Source organism: Dipodomys ordii, unplaced genomic scaffold (genome assembly GCF_000151885.1).
Source record: "Dipodomys ordii isolate 6190 unplaced genomic scaffold, Dord_2.0 Scaffold10, whole genome shotgun sequence".
NCBI lineage: Eukaryota > Metazoa > Chordata > Mammalia > Rodentia > Heteromyidae > Dipodomys > Dipodomys ordii.
The window spans coordinates 13,234,373-13,256,171 of NW_012267226.1; the positions used below are offsets into that span (position 1 = coordinate 13,234,373).

Consider the following 21,799-nt stretch of genomic DNA (forward strand, 5'->3'; position numbering starts at 1 on the left):
ATGTTTACCAAACACTCGGTTTAACAAGGAGTCATTTGTCAATTACAGATAGCACAATAAGCCCTAAGTTACTACATAGAATAAGCAGAAATGATCTCAGTGGGTCTGGCTCTCTCTCCATACCTCTGTCCTGGAGAGCTCTAACCTTGGCTAGGCATTTTCGAGTATCAGCATGAGGCTTAGAGTGCTTCTAGGCTCTTCCATCCCCACAGGCTGCAACCCTCACTTGCACCCTGTGGAGCAGGCGCATTCACATTTCAGTCTCCTGAAGTGATTTCTCAGCAATTGCCCTCTCGTGAGAATACCCTGTATGCAGTTGGCACAGCCTCCTGAACACACCCTGCCCTTCTGTCCCCTCATGGTTGGAAGCAGACGTAGGCCCAGCACAAAGGGGACAGAAAAGGACTGAGAGAGTTCCAGCTCTCTTGGCCTGACTTCTCCACACAAAGAGCCCCACTGCAGTGTCCTTTAGAGACCCCCAAGGTGAGAACAGACTTCAAAATATCAAGGGGATTGTGATTGTAACAAATACCCTGCCTGCCTATAAATATTTCCTAGTTATATACACAGAGAACTTAAAAAGGTTAATTAAACCTGACAGACTACATTGAAAAATAGTTTATAGCTATGTAGTATATATAGTGTATAGAGATATCTATAGATATACTTAGATAGCTATATCATAACTGAATCAGGAATATATTGCTTTCTGGAGAGAGCGAGCCACCAGCACGGAACCCCCTGGAGTGAGAAAACACCCACTCCAGCCTTCAAGAAAGCCAATCAATCAGTGCTCCCCAATCAGTCAACTCAAGTAGTAATGGAAGCTTTTACCTTGGATCCCAAATAGGCAAACTCTGGACACATTGTGCTCCTAACTTCAGGGTGAGCCTGTAATCATATTGTCATGCAGTGTTGATCATTGGAGCAGGTTTTATGTTAGTAAAACATGCAACCTAACTCCAGTATCTTCTTGCTCTGAAGGTCAGCCCTACTCAGTGTTCAGAAAGGTGATTCACTGAATTAAAGAGCCATATCAAGTCAAAAGTATAGAACATTCTTTTTCTAATACTAATTCTTAAAGTGGTAAAGATGCAGGGGAGTTTCTCTGCAATAAGAAACAACATTCTTGGTAAAATATCCTGACAATTTTTTTTTTTAAATCACGAATGACAGTATGAAGGAATTTGTTTCTAGGCGTGGCAGTCAGCTCATAGGAGGAATCAGCTGATGAAGTTATTAGACTACTGTTTGTTGTACAAAAATATCTATTTCTAAGTGCTTACTTGGAAGGGTCTACTGAAGCATTTCTTGTCAACCAATAATGTGTTAGAAGACTGCAAAAGACCTCTCCCCCACATCTTGGTTACAGACAATAATCTGCTACTAGGAAATTCCATTTTTTTCTCTGGGGTCCACCCCACTTTAATTAAATCTAAAAGATGTATTTACTCAGCAGAGGTGCAATGCTTTCCCAGCAGCTGAAACTCTTGGTTATATGTATTCTCCGTCCAAGTGCTAATCTCCCTAAATAATCCAAGTTAATTTAGTAGGTTAGCATTACACAATACCCCAACCAGACAGGAGCAGATTCTGGAGAAAAAAAAATCGAATAATGCTGTGTGAAATGTAATTATCTAGAAGAAGAGGTATGTATAAAAATAGGTAATATCCCTCAAATATTTCGCTGTGTTGGTCACACTGCCATGGTGCATTGTATGAAAATGTTGTCTGTTCAGAAACACAAAGTTAGAAAAGATTTCTCATCTACCAGGTTCACTAAGATAACGTGATGATCCATACTCAAAACTGGCTCTCCAAAGTGGTACAAATATACAAGGGAAGGTATCTGCATGAGTGACAAGCAAGAAAACACAGAGTCTATTTATTGGTTAGTTTTGAAAGGGGGGCCTTTGTACTTGTAATTAAAATATATATATATATATATATGCCCCGCAAATGCTCATAGAATGGACACATTTCATCCCCTACCCCACCCTCCAGCTATATTTATTGACAGTGGTCCTCCACCTGTCCAAGGATTATTGCCTGACACGACACAGAGATTCCACTGCTTTGTCTCCACAAAGCATTGGAAGAGAAAAAAATAATCTCCCTCCACCCTTCTTGTGGTGAGCCAGGTTGTGGGCTTGTGCTTTTGGGAGGAGTCTTTGATCTTGGAGCGGGTCTCAGAGGCTTGTCTCCCGGAGGAACATGGTGCCGATGTTGTAGGAAACCTTTTTTATTCTCGACGAAGAGAGGGAAGGTTTCGGTGGCTTTGGTCCAGTCCTTACCTCCAGGAAATAGCAGATCCCAGGGATTTCCTTGGGAAAGTTATCTGGAAGTTCTTCACGGGACCGAGGAATGAATGTGAAACTTTCTTCTCGTTTTAATAATCTAGGGAGAAAACACAGATCACGTGAACAAAGAGCAAGACTAGTGTGAATAAGTAGACATTTCCAAAGTTCAGGAGGCTGGTCCATGATTATCAACCTATGTTAATACCCTGATTTCTTTACACAGACTTCAAGCAGTAGAAAATTGTTATGACTCAGGAAATACCCCTTCACATTATTTAATGATAGAACAACCACCAAACTTCTCATCACAATACTTAAAAGTATATAAGTGTGATGTCTTCCTAAACAGCACCCTTGGAAAAAAAATATTTGCTCAAATTTTATCCCTAAAACAAAGGGCTAACAAAAAGAACAAGGCTTTATTTCAAATATGCAGGATTTACCCAGCATGTCTTGAAAAGTCTACTCAATTTTTAGAGTGCTTTTTTTTCTGTTTTGTACACTCTCAATAAGCTTTAAATGTTTGTTCTGTATGTCCAATACATAAATCAAGTATTTAGCTTTGTGGAACATTTCATGACTCCTGGGTCTGGTTATTGATTTGTAGCAACGAAAATCTAGTAAATTTTCCCTAGCTCACTATCATTTATTGGCCTCAAATATGTTTTTAAAGCGATATGTATTTTTGCATTTGTCTTACTTTAAGTAGTTGTACAGGGGAGGTGTCATGTGACAAAGCAGTTTATGAATACAGCGCATCTTGATCTGTCACCCCCCCCTTCAACAATCTCATCCCCCTTCGACCCATCCCTTCCCATACCTGCCTTAGTTTTGTGGTGTAGTCGATGAATTCCTTGCCTCTGCATTCTTCCCTTCATTGTCTACCTCTCTCCCCTTGCTCCTTGCCTCCACGAGTACTCATTTCTTGGTGCTTATTTTGTTGGGCTTTGATTGCTCTCCCCTTCTGGTCACGTTAGATGTTCTTTCAGTGTTCACACTGAAGATTTATCCTTGAGACTCATTACTGAGTTCTACCAAAGATTCTCTTTGATTCCCATATCGACATATGTGGTCCCCAAATTCAATTTAGTTCAACAACTCTTTAACAGAATGCTTCTTATTGTCCCAGAAAATTTCCAAGACACTCATGTAAGTAGGAGAACATAGCCTAGAAAGGTTTTGTCAGCCAACATGGAAACCAGAAATTAAAGAACAAAACCCTCCACAAATAATAAATGTAAAAAAATAAATAAAACAATCCACAATAGTACAGTGAGAATGTGAAAACAGAATGGTGCCATATGAAAGCAAGATACAAAAGGTAAATACAAGGAACTGCATAAGTCCTGAAGAGGAAAACTGTTAGCCATGGGAGGCCCACGAAGATTTTGTGGACATAATGCTATTTTAAGTACAAAATGGCAACAAGGGAATATGACAAACAGAATCCATTTGCTTAGCTCCCCTCATCTTCTGTTTTACAATCATTGATATTTTCTGACCATGGAAAATAAAAATGGGATTCCATCTATGACAACTTGTGAATGGACTGAAAAAAAAAGGGGGAAGGGGTCACCCAGCTGTTCCAGATGCCAGAACTTTTAAATAATTCACTGCATTTTGGCTGGCAGGAGACATTTCGCCACACATTGATTTCCTGACACTTTAAATAAATCTCCCAGACTGTGCTGGAAAACATCAGGGTGACAGCTTTTTATAGGGTTTCATTCTTTTTTCCAAGTAAACATTTTGGTATCAATAAACCAAATATGGTTTTGAATTTCAATCAGAGTGGATTGCAGTTCCTGTGATACCCGGGAACTGGCTGTTGGTCTTTGTGTATGTAAACACCAGAGTGCAGTGTTCAGCTGACTTCAGATAGGGCAGTCCAAGAGACTTACTACGGGGTCTATGGAGGAGGTGAGGAGAAAGTTTTACACAGCATCCCTAATGATGATTATGCGTCATTGAAAAAGCGATCAAATGTGTGGACAGAGATTAAGAATGGGGACTTTGGTCCAGGGCTAGGATCTCTGATCCTCTTTGAAATGCTTTATTAAGTCCAGTCCCTGGCCTGGTTCTATAGCTCTGCTTAAATGATCCATCTCTTCAGCACCTCAGGACCAAGAAGGAAGCTTAGATTCTGCATAAATCTCATTCCCCAGCTGTAATCTCTGGCTGGTTGATACGCAATTGGAGAGTTTCAGCCATCAGTGTAATAAGAACTTTGAAGCTATACAAATTGTAGTCCGCTTACCTCTCACCCTCATATCAACAGTACTTTCTACAAATTGATTTTGAGAATAAAAATTCCCTGCTGTTTAAGATGGATGGCATCCAAGCACCTCCCGGAACTTGACGTCATGGCGATCTAAGGTGCTGTTCTTCACAGCTGCAGAACTGAGTCTGGGCTGACCCTTGGACCACATTTGCATGCCTTTTCCTCCTAATTTTCTCCAACTTTGTGTTCCATCCATTACATCCTTCCTTGGAAAAGTACTTGAAACATACACGTACACACATGTATACATTATATATGTCTGTCTGTATATGATTCCATATATACAGGTATGTAGATAAGGAATGTGTGTATATGGACTATGGAAGTCTGCTGATCTAAAAATATACTTTTGGGAGTGGTGCTGTGGCTCAAAGTGGTAGAATGCTAGCCTTCAGTGAAAGAGCTCAGGGACAGCACCCAGGCCCCAAATTCAAGCCCCCTGACTGACAAAAGCAAAACAAAACTGTATACTTTAACATAAGGCTGAGTTTTGAAAAATGGAAAGGAGTTATAATATGAAACCTATTCTTGGGTATATTTTCTTCTTCAAATCATACTTCAAGAGACATGTATAGAATGTATTAACTGGAATATGGTAGATTCAAGGGAGAACTCAAATACTGTAATTCTTTAGAAAGGCAAAGGCAAAATTCAGCAAAATAAAAATACCAGGAAGTAGGTACTCAAAAGGGGTGGAGTGAGGTCAAGGGGGAAGAGGTAGACATATGAAAAGGAGAGGAATGGAGGAAGGCAGCCAAAAATCAAATGTATAGCCTACAAAATTAAGATGAGCAAGGAGGGAGGTAGGGGGAATGGGTGAGCATCTTGAAAGGAGTGACTTTGATCAAGACACATTCATAAACTGCTTTGTTAAATAGTGACTCCTTTATACAACTTCTTAAAGATAATTTTTTAAAGAGATGTTTATGAAGCATAGTTTGGTCATCCATGAAGCAGAAGCAAGAATTTGGTCTTTTTATTCCACCATAAGTTTTCCTTTCAATTCTATCCTTTGATTCAATTGCTAATTAGAGAGGCTGTCTGAGAAAGTCATCTAAGAGATTACTCACCAACTTGTTTACTAAGTACCTGACACTGCTCACCACTTATTAAGTAGTTCAAGAGCACTAAATTATATCCCCAGTCCTATTTTTTAAAATAGGGTCTCTTTCTATAGCTCAAGCTGGCCTTGAACTTGCTGATATAGCCTAACCTGGGCTTCAATTCCCTATCTTCCTGCCTCCACTGCCAAGTTGTAGAATTACAGTCATAAGTCAGCATGCATGGCTTTCACTAAGATGCTTTAGAATTAAAGCAATAGATACTTCACTTAATATAATTTTCCTTATGAGTGGGGCAATGTCATTCTTTCTGATGGAAGCATAGAATTCCATTGTGTGTATCACATTTTTGTGATCTATTTGTCTTCTGAGGGGCATCTAGATTTATTCCGTATCTTAGCTATAGTAAACAGTGCTGCAACGAACATGGTTGTGCTGGTGGCTTTAGTGTAGCCTGGTTTGTGGTCAGTTGGATAAATGCCCAGGAATGGGAATTGCTGGGAGATAGGAAAACTCTGTTTAGTATTTTGAGCAATCTCCATACTGCTTTTCAGAGTAGTTGAACAAGTTTACATTCCCTTTTGGTCACATCCCTGCCAGTATCTGTTACTGTTAGTTTTCGTGACAATGGGCATTCTAACTGGAGTGAAGTAGAATCTCAATGTTGTCTTGATTTGCATTTCTTTTATGGCCAGAGATGATGAACATCTTTTCATGTGTCCGCCATTCTTACTTCATCTGAGAAGTCTCTCTTTAAGTCTTCAGCCTATTTATTAATTGGGTTGTTGTTTATTTGAGGTTCTGTTTTGGAGGGGGTTAATGTTTTTTAGCTCAAAGTATATTTTAGATATGAGGCCCTTATCTAATGTATAGCTAGTAAAGATCTTCTGTGAGCTTTATCTTGCTAACTATGTCCTTTGCCATGCAGAAACTCTTCAGTTTGATGCAATCACATTTATCCAGTCTTTGATTTGTTGTGATTCTGGACCTTTACTTAGAAAGTTTTGACCCATGCCAAGGAGCCGTAGTGTTTCCCCTATCCTTTCCTGTAATATTTTCAGGGTATCTTGTCTTTCATTGAGGTCTTTGATCCATTTGGAACTGATTCTGGTGCAGGGTGATACATAATAAGTATCTAACTTCAGTTTTCTACACATGTATAGCCAATTCTGCCAGCATCATTTGCAAGGCAAGTGCTCTACCACTGAGCCACCTTCCCAGCCTGCATCATTTGTTGAAAAGACTATCTTTCATCCTGTGTTTTGGGCTCCCTTACCAAGTCTACAAGTCATTCCTGGGTCTTCTATTCCATTGGTTCTCAGGACTATTTCTGTGCAAGTAGCAAGCTGTTTTTTGTTTTATTACTATGGCTTTGTAATAGAGTTTGAAATTTTGTATTGATATTCCTCCAGCACTGTTCTTGATAGCAGGCTAAAGGGCAGCTTGCCCAGCAGAGGGTTACCAAGGATATGTGGAGAGTAAAACTTTAAAGAATTTGAATGTCTGAAATATCTTTAGTTCATTTTACTCTCCACTTGAATGGTTTAGGTATTAAATTCTTGTTCAGAAATTATTTTCCCCTCAGTATGTAGCTTCTTAAAAAATTAAATGTTAAGCTGGGTGCTGGGGGCTCATGCTTGTAATCCTACCTATTCAAGAGGGTTGAGATCTCAGGAGTACAGTTCAAAGCCATCCCAGGCAAGGAAGTCTGTGAGACTCTTATCTCCAATAAACTACTCAAAAAAGTTGGAAGTGACATTGTGGCTCAACTGGTAGAGCGCTCACCTTAAGCAAAAGAAGCTTGGGGACAGTGCTCAAGCCCAGGGTTCAAGCCCCAGGATCAGCCCCCAAAAAAGTTTAGTGTTATTCTGTTTAATAATCCAATGGATATGAACATTTTCCTAGGCCCTTTTTTCAGAAAATCTCTGGTCTTAAGAAAATCAATGTGTCTCCATACAACTTTTACACTTGTTGCAATCTATTGCAATGACTAATACTGGAAGCTTTTGTACATGCTGCTGTAACAAGTTGTGCCATTCAGGTTTGGAAAATTTTCATAGTATTTCTTCGATCATTTCTCTATAATTTTTCTTTATGTGGTTTCTACTTAGTCAGATATTGGACTTGGTAAATTGCTTGTCCAATTTGTTCTCCTTTCTCTGATTACCCATTTTTATATAGTACTTTCTGGAAGGTTGCCTCTATCATTGGTCTGAAACTTGAAATACTACATGTTTAATTTCCAAGAGCTCATTCTTCTTATACAATTGCTTCCTTTATTGTAAATCTGTGAACATATTCATCATCGTTTTCGGGAATTCTCTTTTGTTCTCTGTCTTGTCTCTGCTTGCTCTGAATTTTTTATGGACTAACTTTCGCTGTAATGGTTGTGTTGTGCTTGTTTGTTGTGGTCCCTTTCTTCCATCTCAAAGGCATTCAAAACATGATTAATAGCTTTTAAATTTCTTCCTATTACAGCAAGTCATTAAAGACTAGAAGCTTTATCTATGGCAAAATCAATGAAGTTATGAGTGCATTCTGACAATCCGTGCTCCCAAATACCAGCATGTTCAGTATCTTCCTTTACAGCTGCTTCATTCACAGCATAAGGTATCCATGGAATGTTGGCTTCTGGTATTCTGGAAGTTGATGGACAAGAATCTCACTATTCAAAGTGTAAATCTCTACTCACTCCCCTGTGTTTAAGAGTGTGAATCTATAGTCACTTTGATTCAATATTTCAAGAGAACAAATCTTCCATACCCTTCTAGAAGAGTTCATGTTCCTCCAAAAATCGATTTTCTCATTATTTATAAGTGATAAAGTTTTAAAGATATGGCTACTCAGCAAGAAACTACCTTTCACAATGTCTTTTGTAACCAAGGTTCTCAGGCAGTTATTAAATTTCCTACAAGTTGATTTATTTGTCCATCATTTGAATGGCTTCCCTTGGCAATTGACCATCAGCATTGATGGACAGTATTGCTGTTTGACAGAAGCAAGCTCCAGTTTCTAGCCTCGTCAGTATCATGAAAATGGCCCAGGACTGGTGACCTTTTCATGCAACTTCCTAGTTAGAGCTTCCAAATGTTCATAGGCTGGTATGGTTGTGGCTTCAGACCCACAGTGTGGCCACAGAGGTAGAAGCTTACCTGGAATCTGCTTGTTTGTCCCTTCTAGTCATCTATAAGCACACCATTCCCAATATTACATCCCTTTCTACTGAAAATACCTAGAGTAGTATCTATGCCTTGTTTTCTCTTTTTACTGTTTTTTTTAAATTCACCTTGGTTATACATTGGACCTTGTATTTTAATCCTAATTGTGTGTGTGTGCTTTGCAAATAGGCTTTTGTGCAAATGAAGAGTGAAAATGTTTGCTTCTAAGCTTTACTCCCCCCACACCCAGTACAGGACAGGAAACTTCAGTGTTGCCTTTCCATCTTCCTCATTCCACTGTCAAGTCCTACTTTTACATAATGTACTGGATTTTATTTTGGGAGGTGGGGTTTGCCAGTACATGGCTTGAACTCAGGGCCTCAAGTTTTGTTGTTTTGTTTTTCGCTCAACACTGAGCTCTACCACTTGAGCCATACCTCCATTTCTTACTTTTTGTTGATTAACTGGATATGAGTCTCATGGATTTTCTGCCCAGGCTGCTATCCTCAGATTTCAGCCTCCTGAGTAGCTAGGATTATAGGTGTGAGCCACCAGTACCTGTTTTGTTCCCCCAGTAAAAGTAAAAGATAAATTCTATACACCCGCAAAAAAATAATAATAAGAGTAATTTCAGTTGTTCAGTATGCTCTGTTACTTAGAAGGTTCTAGTGGTGCAGCTTATTCATCTGAGTAGCTTTCTGCTAATGAATGCATGAGGACCTTACAGTAATGGCATGAGGCATAGGTCTAAGGGCTAGAGGAAGACATGAAAACATGTTGTGATTTTCTAAGTATTCTGGAGTTCCCAAATTTTCCCTATTCACCTTCTTTTCCACCTTAGTGGAAGAGAAGAAGGAACTCTATCTGTGCTGTGCTTCACTGCTCAAGAGGATTATACGGTTTGAAGACCGGCCCAAAGAAACTCCAGTGTCTGAGTCAGCTAGACAGCCTAAAATCCCTTGAAACTCAGTGCTTTTTTTTTTGAAATACCATGCTTGTCCAAATAAAGAAAGTACAACTCTAGCTCATCATGGAACAAAGCCTCACCCATTTTTAATGTATTTTAATGTTCCTGGTTGTACATTTTGAGATATTACTTATAAGATCATGAATAGTGGGTTATAAAATTCAGATAATTGGATAGGTTCCAAAAGAAAAGGGACAAGGAAGGATTTTCTGTATGTCCATTGCAAATCATATGGCAAGGAGTCTCAGAGGCATTTTCTTTCAATTTAAGCAGAATTTCTAAGTCCTTTTTGCTGTGGTTGTTTTTGAAATGAGGTCTCAGTTTTGGTCTAGGCTGGCCAGACCTGCAATACCCAATTTATTTTTCCCATTGGACCTCAGTCAACAGGTCCCTGCCGTGGTCTACCTTTTTATTATTTCAGCCTCCCAAAGTAGCTAGGAGGACTTGTATGTGGCACTGCACGTAGATTTTAGTGTTGAAATGGCAGCTTCAAATGACTGTCCTCTCATCTCTACCCCCTGAATAGCTAGAATGACAGGCATGTACTACCACACTCAGCTCAGAGACATTTCTATGGTATCCCAGCTCATTTCTTTCTACAAACCATTCTAGGTTGCATACTGAAGGTAATATGTTCTTACTTTGGATTCTGCTGTCTGTGTGCATGGTGCTTGCTAGAGCATACACCGTCCTGTCATGTTTTCTAGTCGAGTGGCCAAACTAATGTCTCCCAACTTGAACTTCAGGATGTTGCATAGCTAGAGATGAGTAGACCCAATTGCCTTCTCTGGACACTGACATTTTTGACATTTAGTAGTCTATGATCTTCAATTCCAGAACATGCTAAGAGAATTTACACTTTAAAACACTCAGAAGTTTTACACATCAACGGACAGATATTTAAGACATGACAAAAGAGATTAGAAAAGATAACTGAAATCAGCCCTTGTAAATTAAGTAACTGATTCACTTCTCTGGTTAACTTTGGTCTTTCTTGAACAATTAACGCAATAGTTTTTGTATAGAAGAGCTGAGAGGAAAGGCAGAAGAAAATCAAACATGTACAGTTACTTTTAGTGAATAATCACTAAACGTTTCATTTTTGAAAAACATTATGGTAAAGAATTTCATATTCTTTGTTTGCTAGTAACTGAGCCAGTCTGAAGTAGACTGTTTTATTATCTTAAGAGAAGAATATGTAGAATTCTGAGGGAAAAAAAATTGGAAGCTAAAAAGTAAGGATATATTCCCCACGGCAATTCTCTTAAGACTTACTGTCTTAACTACCTTGAGCAATTTATAGCAAATATTGCTTGCACATCCTCCTAAAGCGATACTTCTTGTCCCCAAATGCTAAGTTTTTGTAGAAGGATATAATGGCAAGGTAGTAAATAGGAATGAAATAAGACATGCAATGCCCATAAACTCCATAACTCTATCTCCCTTTCCATACATATGAGATGGGGAGAGATTGGCTAATTGCATTGGGCAAATCACTTAAAATTATCCAGCCCCCACTGTCCTTTACTTGCTTGTAGACAAGGGAAGATTTTGGCTTAGTTTTTTGCAAGGATGATTTAGAGTTTTTAACAGTCATTGAGGCTTGAGAATTTATATGCTACGCAGAATATGGAAAGCAATATGGCAAAACATGTTTTAGACTTGCAAATGTGAAACATTCTCAAAAATCTCCAGGGAAAATAATGCTATGTTAGCTTATTTCACTGAAAATGGGTTCTAGAGAAATTCTGATTTAGCAATGGGTGACTAATACATGAGAGATCGTTTGAACTTCAACCAAAACAAGTGACAGCCATCAGAATATTCCTAGGGCACAAAGCACTGCCAACACAAGAACAATGAGAAAAAAAATGGTCACTACAAGATTAGGGTCCAAATAAGCCTGGCTTCAGCTCTTGAGGTTAAAAATGAATTATCCACACATACAATCTTTTGATGAAATATTCAAATGTATTCATGTGATATAATCCATGACTATCCTTTCTTTTTCTTCTTTTTTTTTTTGACTAGTATCAGGGCATCATGCATGTGAGCTACACTCTACCAATTTAACTATGCCTCCAGTCCATCTTTTTGCCTGTTATTTTGGAGTCTAGCAAACTTTTCTGCCCCTGCAGCTTGAAACTGATCTTTTAGATCTCAGCCTCCTGAGTAACTAGGATTACAAGCATGAACCACAGATACACTAGCCATGATTAATTCTGGTGGCAAGAAAATTATGCTTTTGGGAGAATTTAATATATAATATTAAAAACCCTGAAAGAGACTAATATAGAATTTTGTCATTTCCTTTTAATAATGTATGCATAAATGAGAAAAAATGAAGAAATATAAAAAGTTATATAGAAGCTTGATTACCTGCTATGCCCAAAAGTAACCATAAATGAGAAAATAAATAAGGTATTATTTTCAAGGGTCAGTAAATGCTTTCCCTTTTTAAAGACTCAGTAACTTATTATTCACAGGAAGGCCTGCTTAATCTAAAGATTTCAGCTTCACATAAAAATAGCTTTCTGGTTCATTTAAGATTCTCTACTGACCACATTTTTTCATATTCAATCCAGGAAAAGATGTGTGGCTAGAAATATGGAGACTCAATGTGCTTCTATTTTCTTCCCCCACTAGGAAAAGAAGTTCAGAATAACCTGAGTACATCTTGAGTATTATGTCCACAGAGGCCAGAAAAGAACAGAATTTCCTTCCTTCCGATTCTTATTTGATCCTGATGGCTCTCTCTGCCTGTTTATTGTGGTTTTTATCCATTAGAATTTTTAATTAGTTCTCACTGAGGTAGTTTGGCCATGGATGAAGACTCGGGTTCTAGAATGGGAACATGTGCATGTGAATTCTGTCTTAATTTAGATATACATTATTGGTGATCTATGAAACCTGTCTTAGTCTCACTTTCTTTTCATTTGAAAAATGAAGCCTGGCACCAGTGGCTCATGCCTGTAATCCTAGCTTCTCAGGAGGCAAAAAAATCTAAGGATCATGGTTCAAAGACAGCCCAGGCAGAAAAGTCTCCATGAGACTCTTGTCTCCAATTAACCATTCAAAACTGGAAGTGGCACTGTGGTTCAAGTGGTAGAGCACTAGCCTTGAGCACAAACAGGCTCAGGGACAGCACCCAGGCTCTGAGGTCAAACCCCACAATGGACAAAAGAAAAAAAGAGTTCATTACAGACTCACTGAGAGGACTCTATGAAGATAATGTGAAAAAGTTGCTTAGAGAACAAATAATCGGAAGAAGGTTACTATGACTGCCATGGGGTTTTAGAGGTGACAGATCTGCTATTGACCATCTAGATCCTTAATATCTCAACCAAAATTAGACAGCATTAATTCCTAGGGCAGGAATTTATGCACTCTCTGAAACTCTAGCCTGAAAACATGATCTATGGAATTTTAAGCCTAATTACTAATAGTTTAATGATACTTGTAATTTAAGACTTAAAAATTGGGGGTCGTTCTTTGTGATACTGGAGTTTGAGTTCGGGGCCTCACATTTGATAGACAGGCACTCAACACTTGAGCCTCATTGCAATAGGATCTCATTTTGTGCCCAGGGCCATTGTGGACCATGATCCTCATACTTCTATTTCCCATATAGCTTGGATACATACTGGTTGTTTATACTGAAATGGAGTCTTACTAACATTTTGCCTGGGCCTGCCTCCGATTTCATTTATTGTGATCTCATCCTTTCAAGTACCAATGTTACAACTTCTTTATGGGTTATATAGGGGGTAGTATGTCTGTGGGAAGGTTATAAACTCTTAAGGACTGTAATCATCTTTCCACATTTCTTGGGATATCTTAATTGACTCAAGCCAAGGGCTCTCCAGCTACTTAGAGGATAGCATTTTATTTCTGTATTTAAGAGCCTCATCTTCAGGAATCTATTTCATTGGTGATAGTGAAAATTCTATACAAGTCAGGAATTGCATCTTGTAAAGTTCTCTTCTTCCTCAAGAGTTTGCTGACATTGACACATTAAGTAGAAATATTCTCAAGAATGGTAGGTAGTGAGCTTTTAGCCTTTAAGATTTTTCCTTGTTACATAGGCAGACTAATTTCTGAAACCTGTGAATATGACAGACTACATGGAAAAGTATGAATAAGTTTGCAGATGAACTAAAATGGCTAGTTGTGTGACTTTAAGATGATTTTTAGCTTATCTACTGGGCTAGGTAGAATCATCAGGACCCTTAAAGTAGGAGAGAGAGGAAGATGAGTCAGGAGATAGAGATGTGGTGATAGAAACAGGTACCATTCTTGGCTTCAGCAATGGAGGAAGGGAGTCACGCTAAGCAAGGAAGTTAAATTCTAGTAGCTGGAAAAGGAAGTTCTATGAGCCAAGGATTTTTGCCAAGAATACAACATAGATGATAACTTGATTCTAGTTCAATGACACTGCTGTGAAACAGATAACATATTGGGTTGTTGAAGCCCATAGTAAGTAGTTAATGATTGGCAAGTAATTATTTGATTAATTGCAGCAGTTATATCCCTCTGCTTAAATTGGGGTATTTTCCAGGAAAACAGCCACTTTCTAGCATGTAATTCTAAGTTAGACCATTGCTATAAAAACTTTAAGAATAAAACCTATTGCTAGTTCCATTTTGACTCATAGTTCAAATACCTTTGACCAAAGAAAGCACTTGGTTATTTGGTCAAAGGTATTTGAGCTTTATTTCCTTGGGATTACCAGATGAAGTCTGTAATAGAACTATTCGTAAAATGGGAGAATGAAGTACAGAAAAGGATGTCCATCTTCACGATGAGAATGGGGTGAAGCAATGAATAAATATCTACTGTGTGCCAAGTAAGAACTTTTATGAACATCAGTTACACCCTAGCAATAATTTCTGAATAAGTACTCATTTTCAAGATGAGAAAAATTGGTCCAAGGAACATAAGACACTAAATTTTTGAGCCAGGATTCTGACCCACACATCTAATTCTGAGCATGTGCACTTAACCATTGGCTTAGCCTGTTCAAATTTCTTATAATGAACTGTTTATGAGTTGTAGTGTAAATAAAGTAAATAAAGCTTGACATTATCATGACAAGAGGATTTCGCCGTAGAAGAATAACAAGCATTCTTTAAAAATATCTAGAAGCTAATCAACTGTGAAATCAGAAAGTCACAAATGTTTAAAAGTTAAGGAAACTTTCATATTAATGTAATTAACAAGTCTTTCTACATTTTTAGTTTGCATCCTTCAAGGAAAAACAACTCTGCTCAGGGAAATCATTCAATTATTCATGCCACTTCAAAATTTGTCAAAGCCATCCTCAACATTAGCAATAGTTTTTGTCTCATAGATCAGTAACACAATGGTAAGGCCATTCTTTGTAATATGTGCACTATTTATAAATATGGATGAGTGGGAACAAAGATGAGGGTAAACATCACATTTATTACATAAAAAAATGAAATCATCAAACATGGAGAAATCTAGACTCAATAGAGATTTATTTTTGTCAAGAAATAATATTAGCAATGAAATGCTCTAGATGAAGAGTAAATGATCCCTGGGCATTCAAGCACCACAATGACTCACACAATATTTCAAAAAATGAGGACTGTCAAATCAGAGTTATAGTCCTGATCCTAAAGACATTTTCTACTATATCTACAAGGAATTTTCAAACTAAAAAGAATCCAGTAATTCCAGTAAAATTGTTAGATGAAATGCAAAGTAAATAATTTTAAGAGCATCCTTTGTATGAATTTCAAAGTACAAAATAAAACTAAATGTTCATCAATGGAGAAATAATAAAACATGTACTCAATGTCATATAGCTGGTATCCAGTGAACACAGATCTATGGTTTCATCAGACAGATTGTAAAATTATGAAATTTTTGTTCAAAAGAAGCCAAAGCAGGAGAAAGAATATAGCCAAATACCACTTATGTAGATTAAAATATGTAAAATAAGATTCTACTGTTTAGAGACACATAGATAGAAAGTTAATATGCCAAGCAGTGGAATTTGATGTTTCTAAGTTAACCAAAATAAGATACTAGTGAAATGTGTACCAATGACTAGTACAAAAGTCTGAGGCAGGTGAGAGATTTTCATAACATTCTTTGCCATGTATTCATAGAGTTCTAGCTTATTGAACATTTAACTCATCAACTCAATAAATGTTTAAGAAAGTTCTTGGTCTATGTTAAACATTTTTTCCCTAAGTCCTGGGGAACATATTGATGCACCAAACCAGATATACTCTGCCTACATGGAATCTAATATTTTCATAGGGGATATAACATCAGAAACAAAACAAGGGTAAACTGGAAAGGCAAAAAATGTGTAGTGTCGTCAGTGACCTTAAGACCAATATAGAGTTTGAAGTTTAACTCTGTACGTGGTATATTGAACTTTAGGATTCTTACTTAATATTTATTATTTAAAAAAGAACAGAAATACTTTTAACTACTTTTTCCATCTTACTCATTGTTTATAGGAACCAAAGGAGGAAGATTTTGAAGATACTGGGATTTAAAATGCAATGTAGACTTCTTAACATTTATGCTCTCCTATACGTTAAGCAGGTATACCACCCCAAGACAGATTGTGGGAAGTGACAAACTTATATTTACCTCTCAGTCAAGTCAGATTTTCCAGGTACTCTCTCAGGATGTAAATGCAACTCTGTGTCACAATATCTTTCAGATGGGGCGGTCTACTTATAATATTTTGGAGAATGACAGGATACCAGTTCGACTCAGTACCAAGGAGAGGAGGAAGAAGGCCAGAGAGCACTTACTGGTAAGTGGTTGGGCTGACATTGATGCGCCGAGGGTGACTTCCTGACTCGAATTTGCTTGCCAGAGTCACATTATTTCCAAACAGGCAGTATCGTGGCATTCTCACCCCGACAACTCCAGCCAGCACGGAGCCCGAATGAATTCCTATCCTCATCTATAAAAGGAAAAGGTAAAGAACATGCTTGTTTCCATTTGGGATGCAATGGTTTCAATGGCAGGTACTTCTGTCATCAGATAATTGAGACCAGAGTTCCTCAAAGACAGAAACTGAGTCTCAGCCATTTTTGTGAGCATAATATCTAAACAATTATGGTGTTCAAGGACCATGAATGTTGTGAGATAAATAAGTGGATTGTTAGAAAATATATATATAGATATATACATGTTTAATTTTCTGCATAAATCTAGGTTAACTCAGTATCCATTCTTCCTCACATTGTCCCCAGTGATTCTCCTAGAGGGCTCCATTATTTCTCTCTCGCGCTTTAACACAGTTCTAAAGTTAAATATTTATAATTCTGCTTCTTTTGTATAATGTTGGATTTTTTTCATGAGAGAAGACTATTTACCTAGCATTTTACTGCAAAGAAGGCACTTGAAACACAGTCAGTGATGAATGTTGCATACATTGTTGGGAGTTCCCTGAACAGATTATTAAAATGAAGTTACAGCGAATTCAACCCTTGATTAGTCAAAGCACTGATTGAAACGATGATAAAGTAAATTAAGCATGGTATATTCTCTGAGAATCTAATAAAGATTAATCTGGCCTGTGCCTTGAAGGAGCCCTTGATATATAGTTGATATAAATTGAAGTGTGATAGAATAAGGTTTTGTTCATGTGGTCCACAGGGGACAATGTGGGAGACAAAACCCTTCATTCTAAAAGAATGCAAGGTAACAGAAGGGGGAGATCTGACCATACTTTTTACTGGTTGTGAGAATAAAAAGTCACTTAGACAACCCCTTGAATGTAGAATGGAAGAGTTCTGTGTATGTCAACCCACAGTTTGAAGTGAATGTGATGTCTGCTGCTCCCACTTCTCACTTGCTTTTAACAACTATCAGGAAAGAGCCAAAATAAATTAGAGAAAGAAGAAAAAATGAATATTCATCCTACCAGATATCAAGTCATAACACAAACATATTTGCCACATGAATGCAATTATGTAAGAACAGAGTAGAAATAGCTTAGAAAGGTTCACATGGAAATACAGGTGTGAGATATATGAATCTTTCACAAAGGGATAAAAAGGTGTCCTTTCTGAAGAAAAAAAAACATCCAAGTACATTAAAGATCTTACTGTAAAAGCACAACTTGGAAAAGAATTATGTTAATTAATGAAAGCTTAATCTAGAGCATTAGTAAAACCTCAAAATATAAACACATAAGCTAGGTGCTGATTGCTCATGCCTGTAATTGTATGTATCTCAGGAAGCTGAGATCTGAAGATCACAGTTCAAAACCAGCTGGGGCAGGAAAGTTCATGAGACTCTTTACCTGCAGTTAACCATCAGAAAAGTGGAAGTGAAACTGTAGCTCAAGCGGTAGAGCACTAGCTTTGAGAAAAAATGTTCAGGGGCAGTGCCCAGGGGCTGAGTTCAAGCCCTATCACTGTCCAAAACAAACAAAAAAAACCCATACAGTTTTCTAGGTAAGGGTCTCGATCATCAGAGTGCAGCTCTGTTTTCCTCTCTCAAGGACCATGTCCTTTTCATCCTGTTCTTCTATGTGTCTTGACATACATAGGAGGTGCCTCCTAGTTCAACTCAAGGAATGTGGGTACAGACATAGCAAGAGTCCGAGGCAGGGGTTATCAGGTTATTACATCAGATTTTCATTTTTTCTTGCCCATCTAGACAACCACCTGGTATCATGTCCTTTCTGCCTGAAGGTTTCTTTAATATTTTCTATGCAGTAAATTCACAGAATTCCTTCAGCTTTCTAATGTTTCAAAAATGTTTACTTCACCTTTGTATTTGAAAGATACTTTAACTGGGTATAGAATTCCAGATTGACATGTTTTCCCCACACCCTCTCTAAAGTACTACTTTTAAAATGTTCCATTGTTCTTCCCTCACATTCTGATGAGAAATCTGCTTCCCTATGTGTAATGTATCTTTCTCTTATGCTGCTTTTCAGTGTTTATCATTAGTATCAAGTAAATGGCCATTACTTCTCTTGCTTTTTTTTTTTTTGTTGTTGTTTGTTTTCTGTGCTTTGAGTTTCTTGTGCTCTCCAATCTGGCTTTAAATAGGCTTAGAAGTTTTCTAGACAAGAAAAAAATGTATTTCTTTTTCTGCTTATTTCTCTTTGTTTACATGCATGTTAGAATGCTCAGATTCTTTCCAAAGAACACTGATTATCTGTTCACTGAAAATTATCTTTTCTTTTGGATGTCTATTGCCATATCTCCAGACTGACTAATCTTTCTTTTGCGACATCTACTCTCTTGTTAATCATGTCCAGTGTATTTATCTCAGATATTATCATTTTTCTTGCAAGAAGTTAAATTTGGGGTGATTCATTTGTCTTCCAGGAATAATTCAAATTTTGAACATATGGAACACGATAAGAACAACTGTTTCAGTTCTCTTTTTTGTCTTCTCATTCTAACATCTGTTTCAGGCCTGTGTCTGTCAGTTCTGATGGATTGACTTGTCTCTTCATTATGAGTCATGCTTTTAGCTTTTCTTCATGCTTGGTAATTCTTGACTAGAGGCCAAATATCATCAATTTGACCTTGTTGAGTTGAATATTTTTTGTTAATGTTCTTGCGTTGTATTAGGGGATGCAGTCAAGTTACTTAGAATCAGTTTGTTCCTTTCAACTCCTGCTTTTAAATTCCATTCGACAAGTCTGGAGCAATGTCTCATGAAGGGCTAATTATCCTCCATTACCCAGACAAGAGCCCTCTGGGTATTCTCTGCAATTTAGAAGAGTTTTGACTGCCTGATGGAGACAGGTATTTTTCCCCAAGTCCTATGTGAGAGTCTGGTAGTCATCCTTTCACATGCCTTGTCCCCTCCCCCTGGGACTCAGGTAGTTTCTTTACTCTTGGTCATCAATCAGTGTTCTGTGGAATATATGGAAAGGGCCTTGGAAGCTCTGTCTGTTGGTACATAATGCTACTCAGATACTTGGCTCCTTGTCATCTTCAACTCTAGAACTGTGTGATTCTGGCTTCACTGTCCCCTAAGCTCCAGGCTACAGGTCTCTCGAGGTAAGAAGCAAGAACAATCATAGGGATTACCTTATTGGTTTCCCAGTCACAAGGGCCACTGACTTCCATTGCCTAGCATCCACAGTCATGCAAACTGTTCTTTTTGTATATTTTGTCCAACTTTAAAAAAAAAGCTCTAAGGTGGAAGCATAAATCCAGACCCTGTACTTCCATATTGGCTGGAAGCAGAGGTGATAGAATTTGTAAGAGAGCAAACTATCTGAAAAATGAAGCCTATTCTGATGAGAGTTTATGTATTTGGATGTAAGGGGGGAAGTGTTGAATGGCAAAGCTTCTTTTAAACCAGACTGTGAAAATGCCTTTCTCTAAAATTAGTAACACATTCTGTAATGGCATTGTGTTTCTTTAACCTTGTATTTTTACCTTCTGTAACACAGGATTGCTGAAATATCACTCAGCCCTGAGACTCTATGATGACTGTCAGTGTGGGCCAGTGATCCACTACTGTGATGGTTGAAAGCAGAAGAGCAGGCAGGAATCTCACATTGACAATTTTCCCAGTTTCTCTATTTTGTGCTTTCTGAGGGAGGAAAAGACCCCAGCACCAACTATGCAGAAGGCTGCTTCTACCTCTGATTCCTCTCAAATGACCAGAGGCTTTGAAATAAAAGTTATCAGAATGTGAATTGCCATAATCTGGAAAGGGTGAGTATAAAGACCCTGATATTCTTGGATTTGGGGGAGGGAAGAAAGAAGTCGTTAACAACAATCCCTTAGAAATCCATCTAAAAAGTGCTTGAGTATCAACAACCACAACAAAAACAAAAACAAAAGCATGGATGATCCCCTGTCTGTATCTTACAATAGAAAAGGATTGAGAGAAACATGTCGTCTGAGAAGAATCTACCATAGGAAACTTATAAGCTGAATCATCAGATTCCATTTTCTTTTACATTTCTTCTGACAACTCATTGAGATTTCCCAGGAATTGTGTGGCCTATATGAGGAACTTACTGATTGCCCCATTCAGAATGTGCCAAGAGTATTCAGCAGTTAGACAAAATAGAGGGCCACATTTAACTATCACTGAGGGGTTTTGATTCAGCTTAGCAAAATTTAACTTTATTTAAAGGGATTAGCCACGCAGTAACTTCTACCCTCATACTTTAGGTAAACTAGTGGCCTCACGTACAGCTGTTTGTGCCTTCAGTGGACAATTGACAATGCCCTGAGGTCTGCATACATTGTTTTTCACAGCTGGAAAGTGGTTGTTGCTATACACAGCTATTCCTGCCCCAAACATCACCAATGATATTAATGATAATAATGAACACACTTCTGCCAACCTACAAATACTTACCAAACAAGCATAAACAATAATCACACCAAAGTTTTGAGAAATCATAGAAGGTTATAGGACAAACATAGGCATAGTGTTTGCTCTATAAAAGAAAATGTTAGCAGCCCTTAGCACTCTGATTTCCTTTAAGCAATTCACTTAGTCCTATTATCATTTCTTCAGGTTCTGCGGGATACTGCCAAGGGCAAGAGTAGGAGCAGACTGGCCAAGGTACGTTAGTAATTTTCTTAATTTAAGAAAAGTCAAGCCCATGTAAGTCAATGAAAGAGGGATTTGCAGGGAACTATAAGAAACCTTTCTTTCCTTTGAGCATGTGTTTATGAACAATAGACAGTGTTGAAGTGAACAGCTAGAGCCAAATCACAGTGACTAGAAACACAGGAGCTAGATATGTGTGGGACCAATTTTAGGAAGTCGATGCCGGACAGGCAAACCAATTTAACAACTATATAGCTAGCCATCACTGGTCTTCTGTTATTTGGATGATTATATTCTCTGATTAAAGAACCTTGTTTGTTCTATCACTGGTAAAAGTGACCTATTAGCTAGCTAATGAAGTTAGTTTCACAGCAAACACTCCAAAGCAGACCTACCTGTGCTGGTGGTTCATGCCTGTAATCCTAGCTACTCAGGAGGCTGAGATCTGAGGATCATGGTTCAAAGCCACTCAGGATAGGAAAGTCTGT

The 21,799-nt window shown here is 38.0% G+C and overlaps 1 protein-coding gene across 1 annotated transcript in view; it reads right to left on the reverse strand.

Annotated features, from left to right (window-relative positions):
• Positions 1–1,599: 1,599 nt before the first annotated feature.
• Gucy1a2 (guanylate cyclase 1, soluble, alpha 2) overlaps positions 1,600–21,799 on the reverse strand; it is a 165,837-nt gene continuing 145,637 nt past the window's right edge. The window contains exons 7-8 of the mRNA XM_013009625.1: positions 16,568–16,722; positions 1,600–2,397 (exon numbers count right to left, since the gene is read on the reverse strand). Of these exons, the coding sequence (XP_012865079.1) occupies positions 2,190–2,397; positions 16,568–16,722 (363 nt within the window). The 3' untranslated portion in view covers positions 1,600–2,189. The remainder of the gene's footprint in view (positions 2,398–16,567; positions 16,723–21,799) is intronic.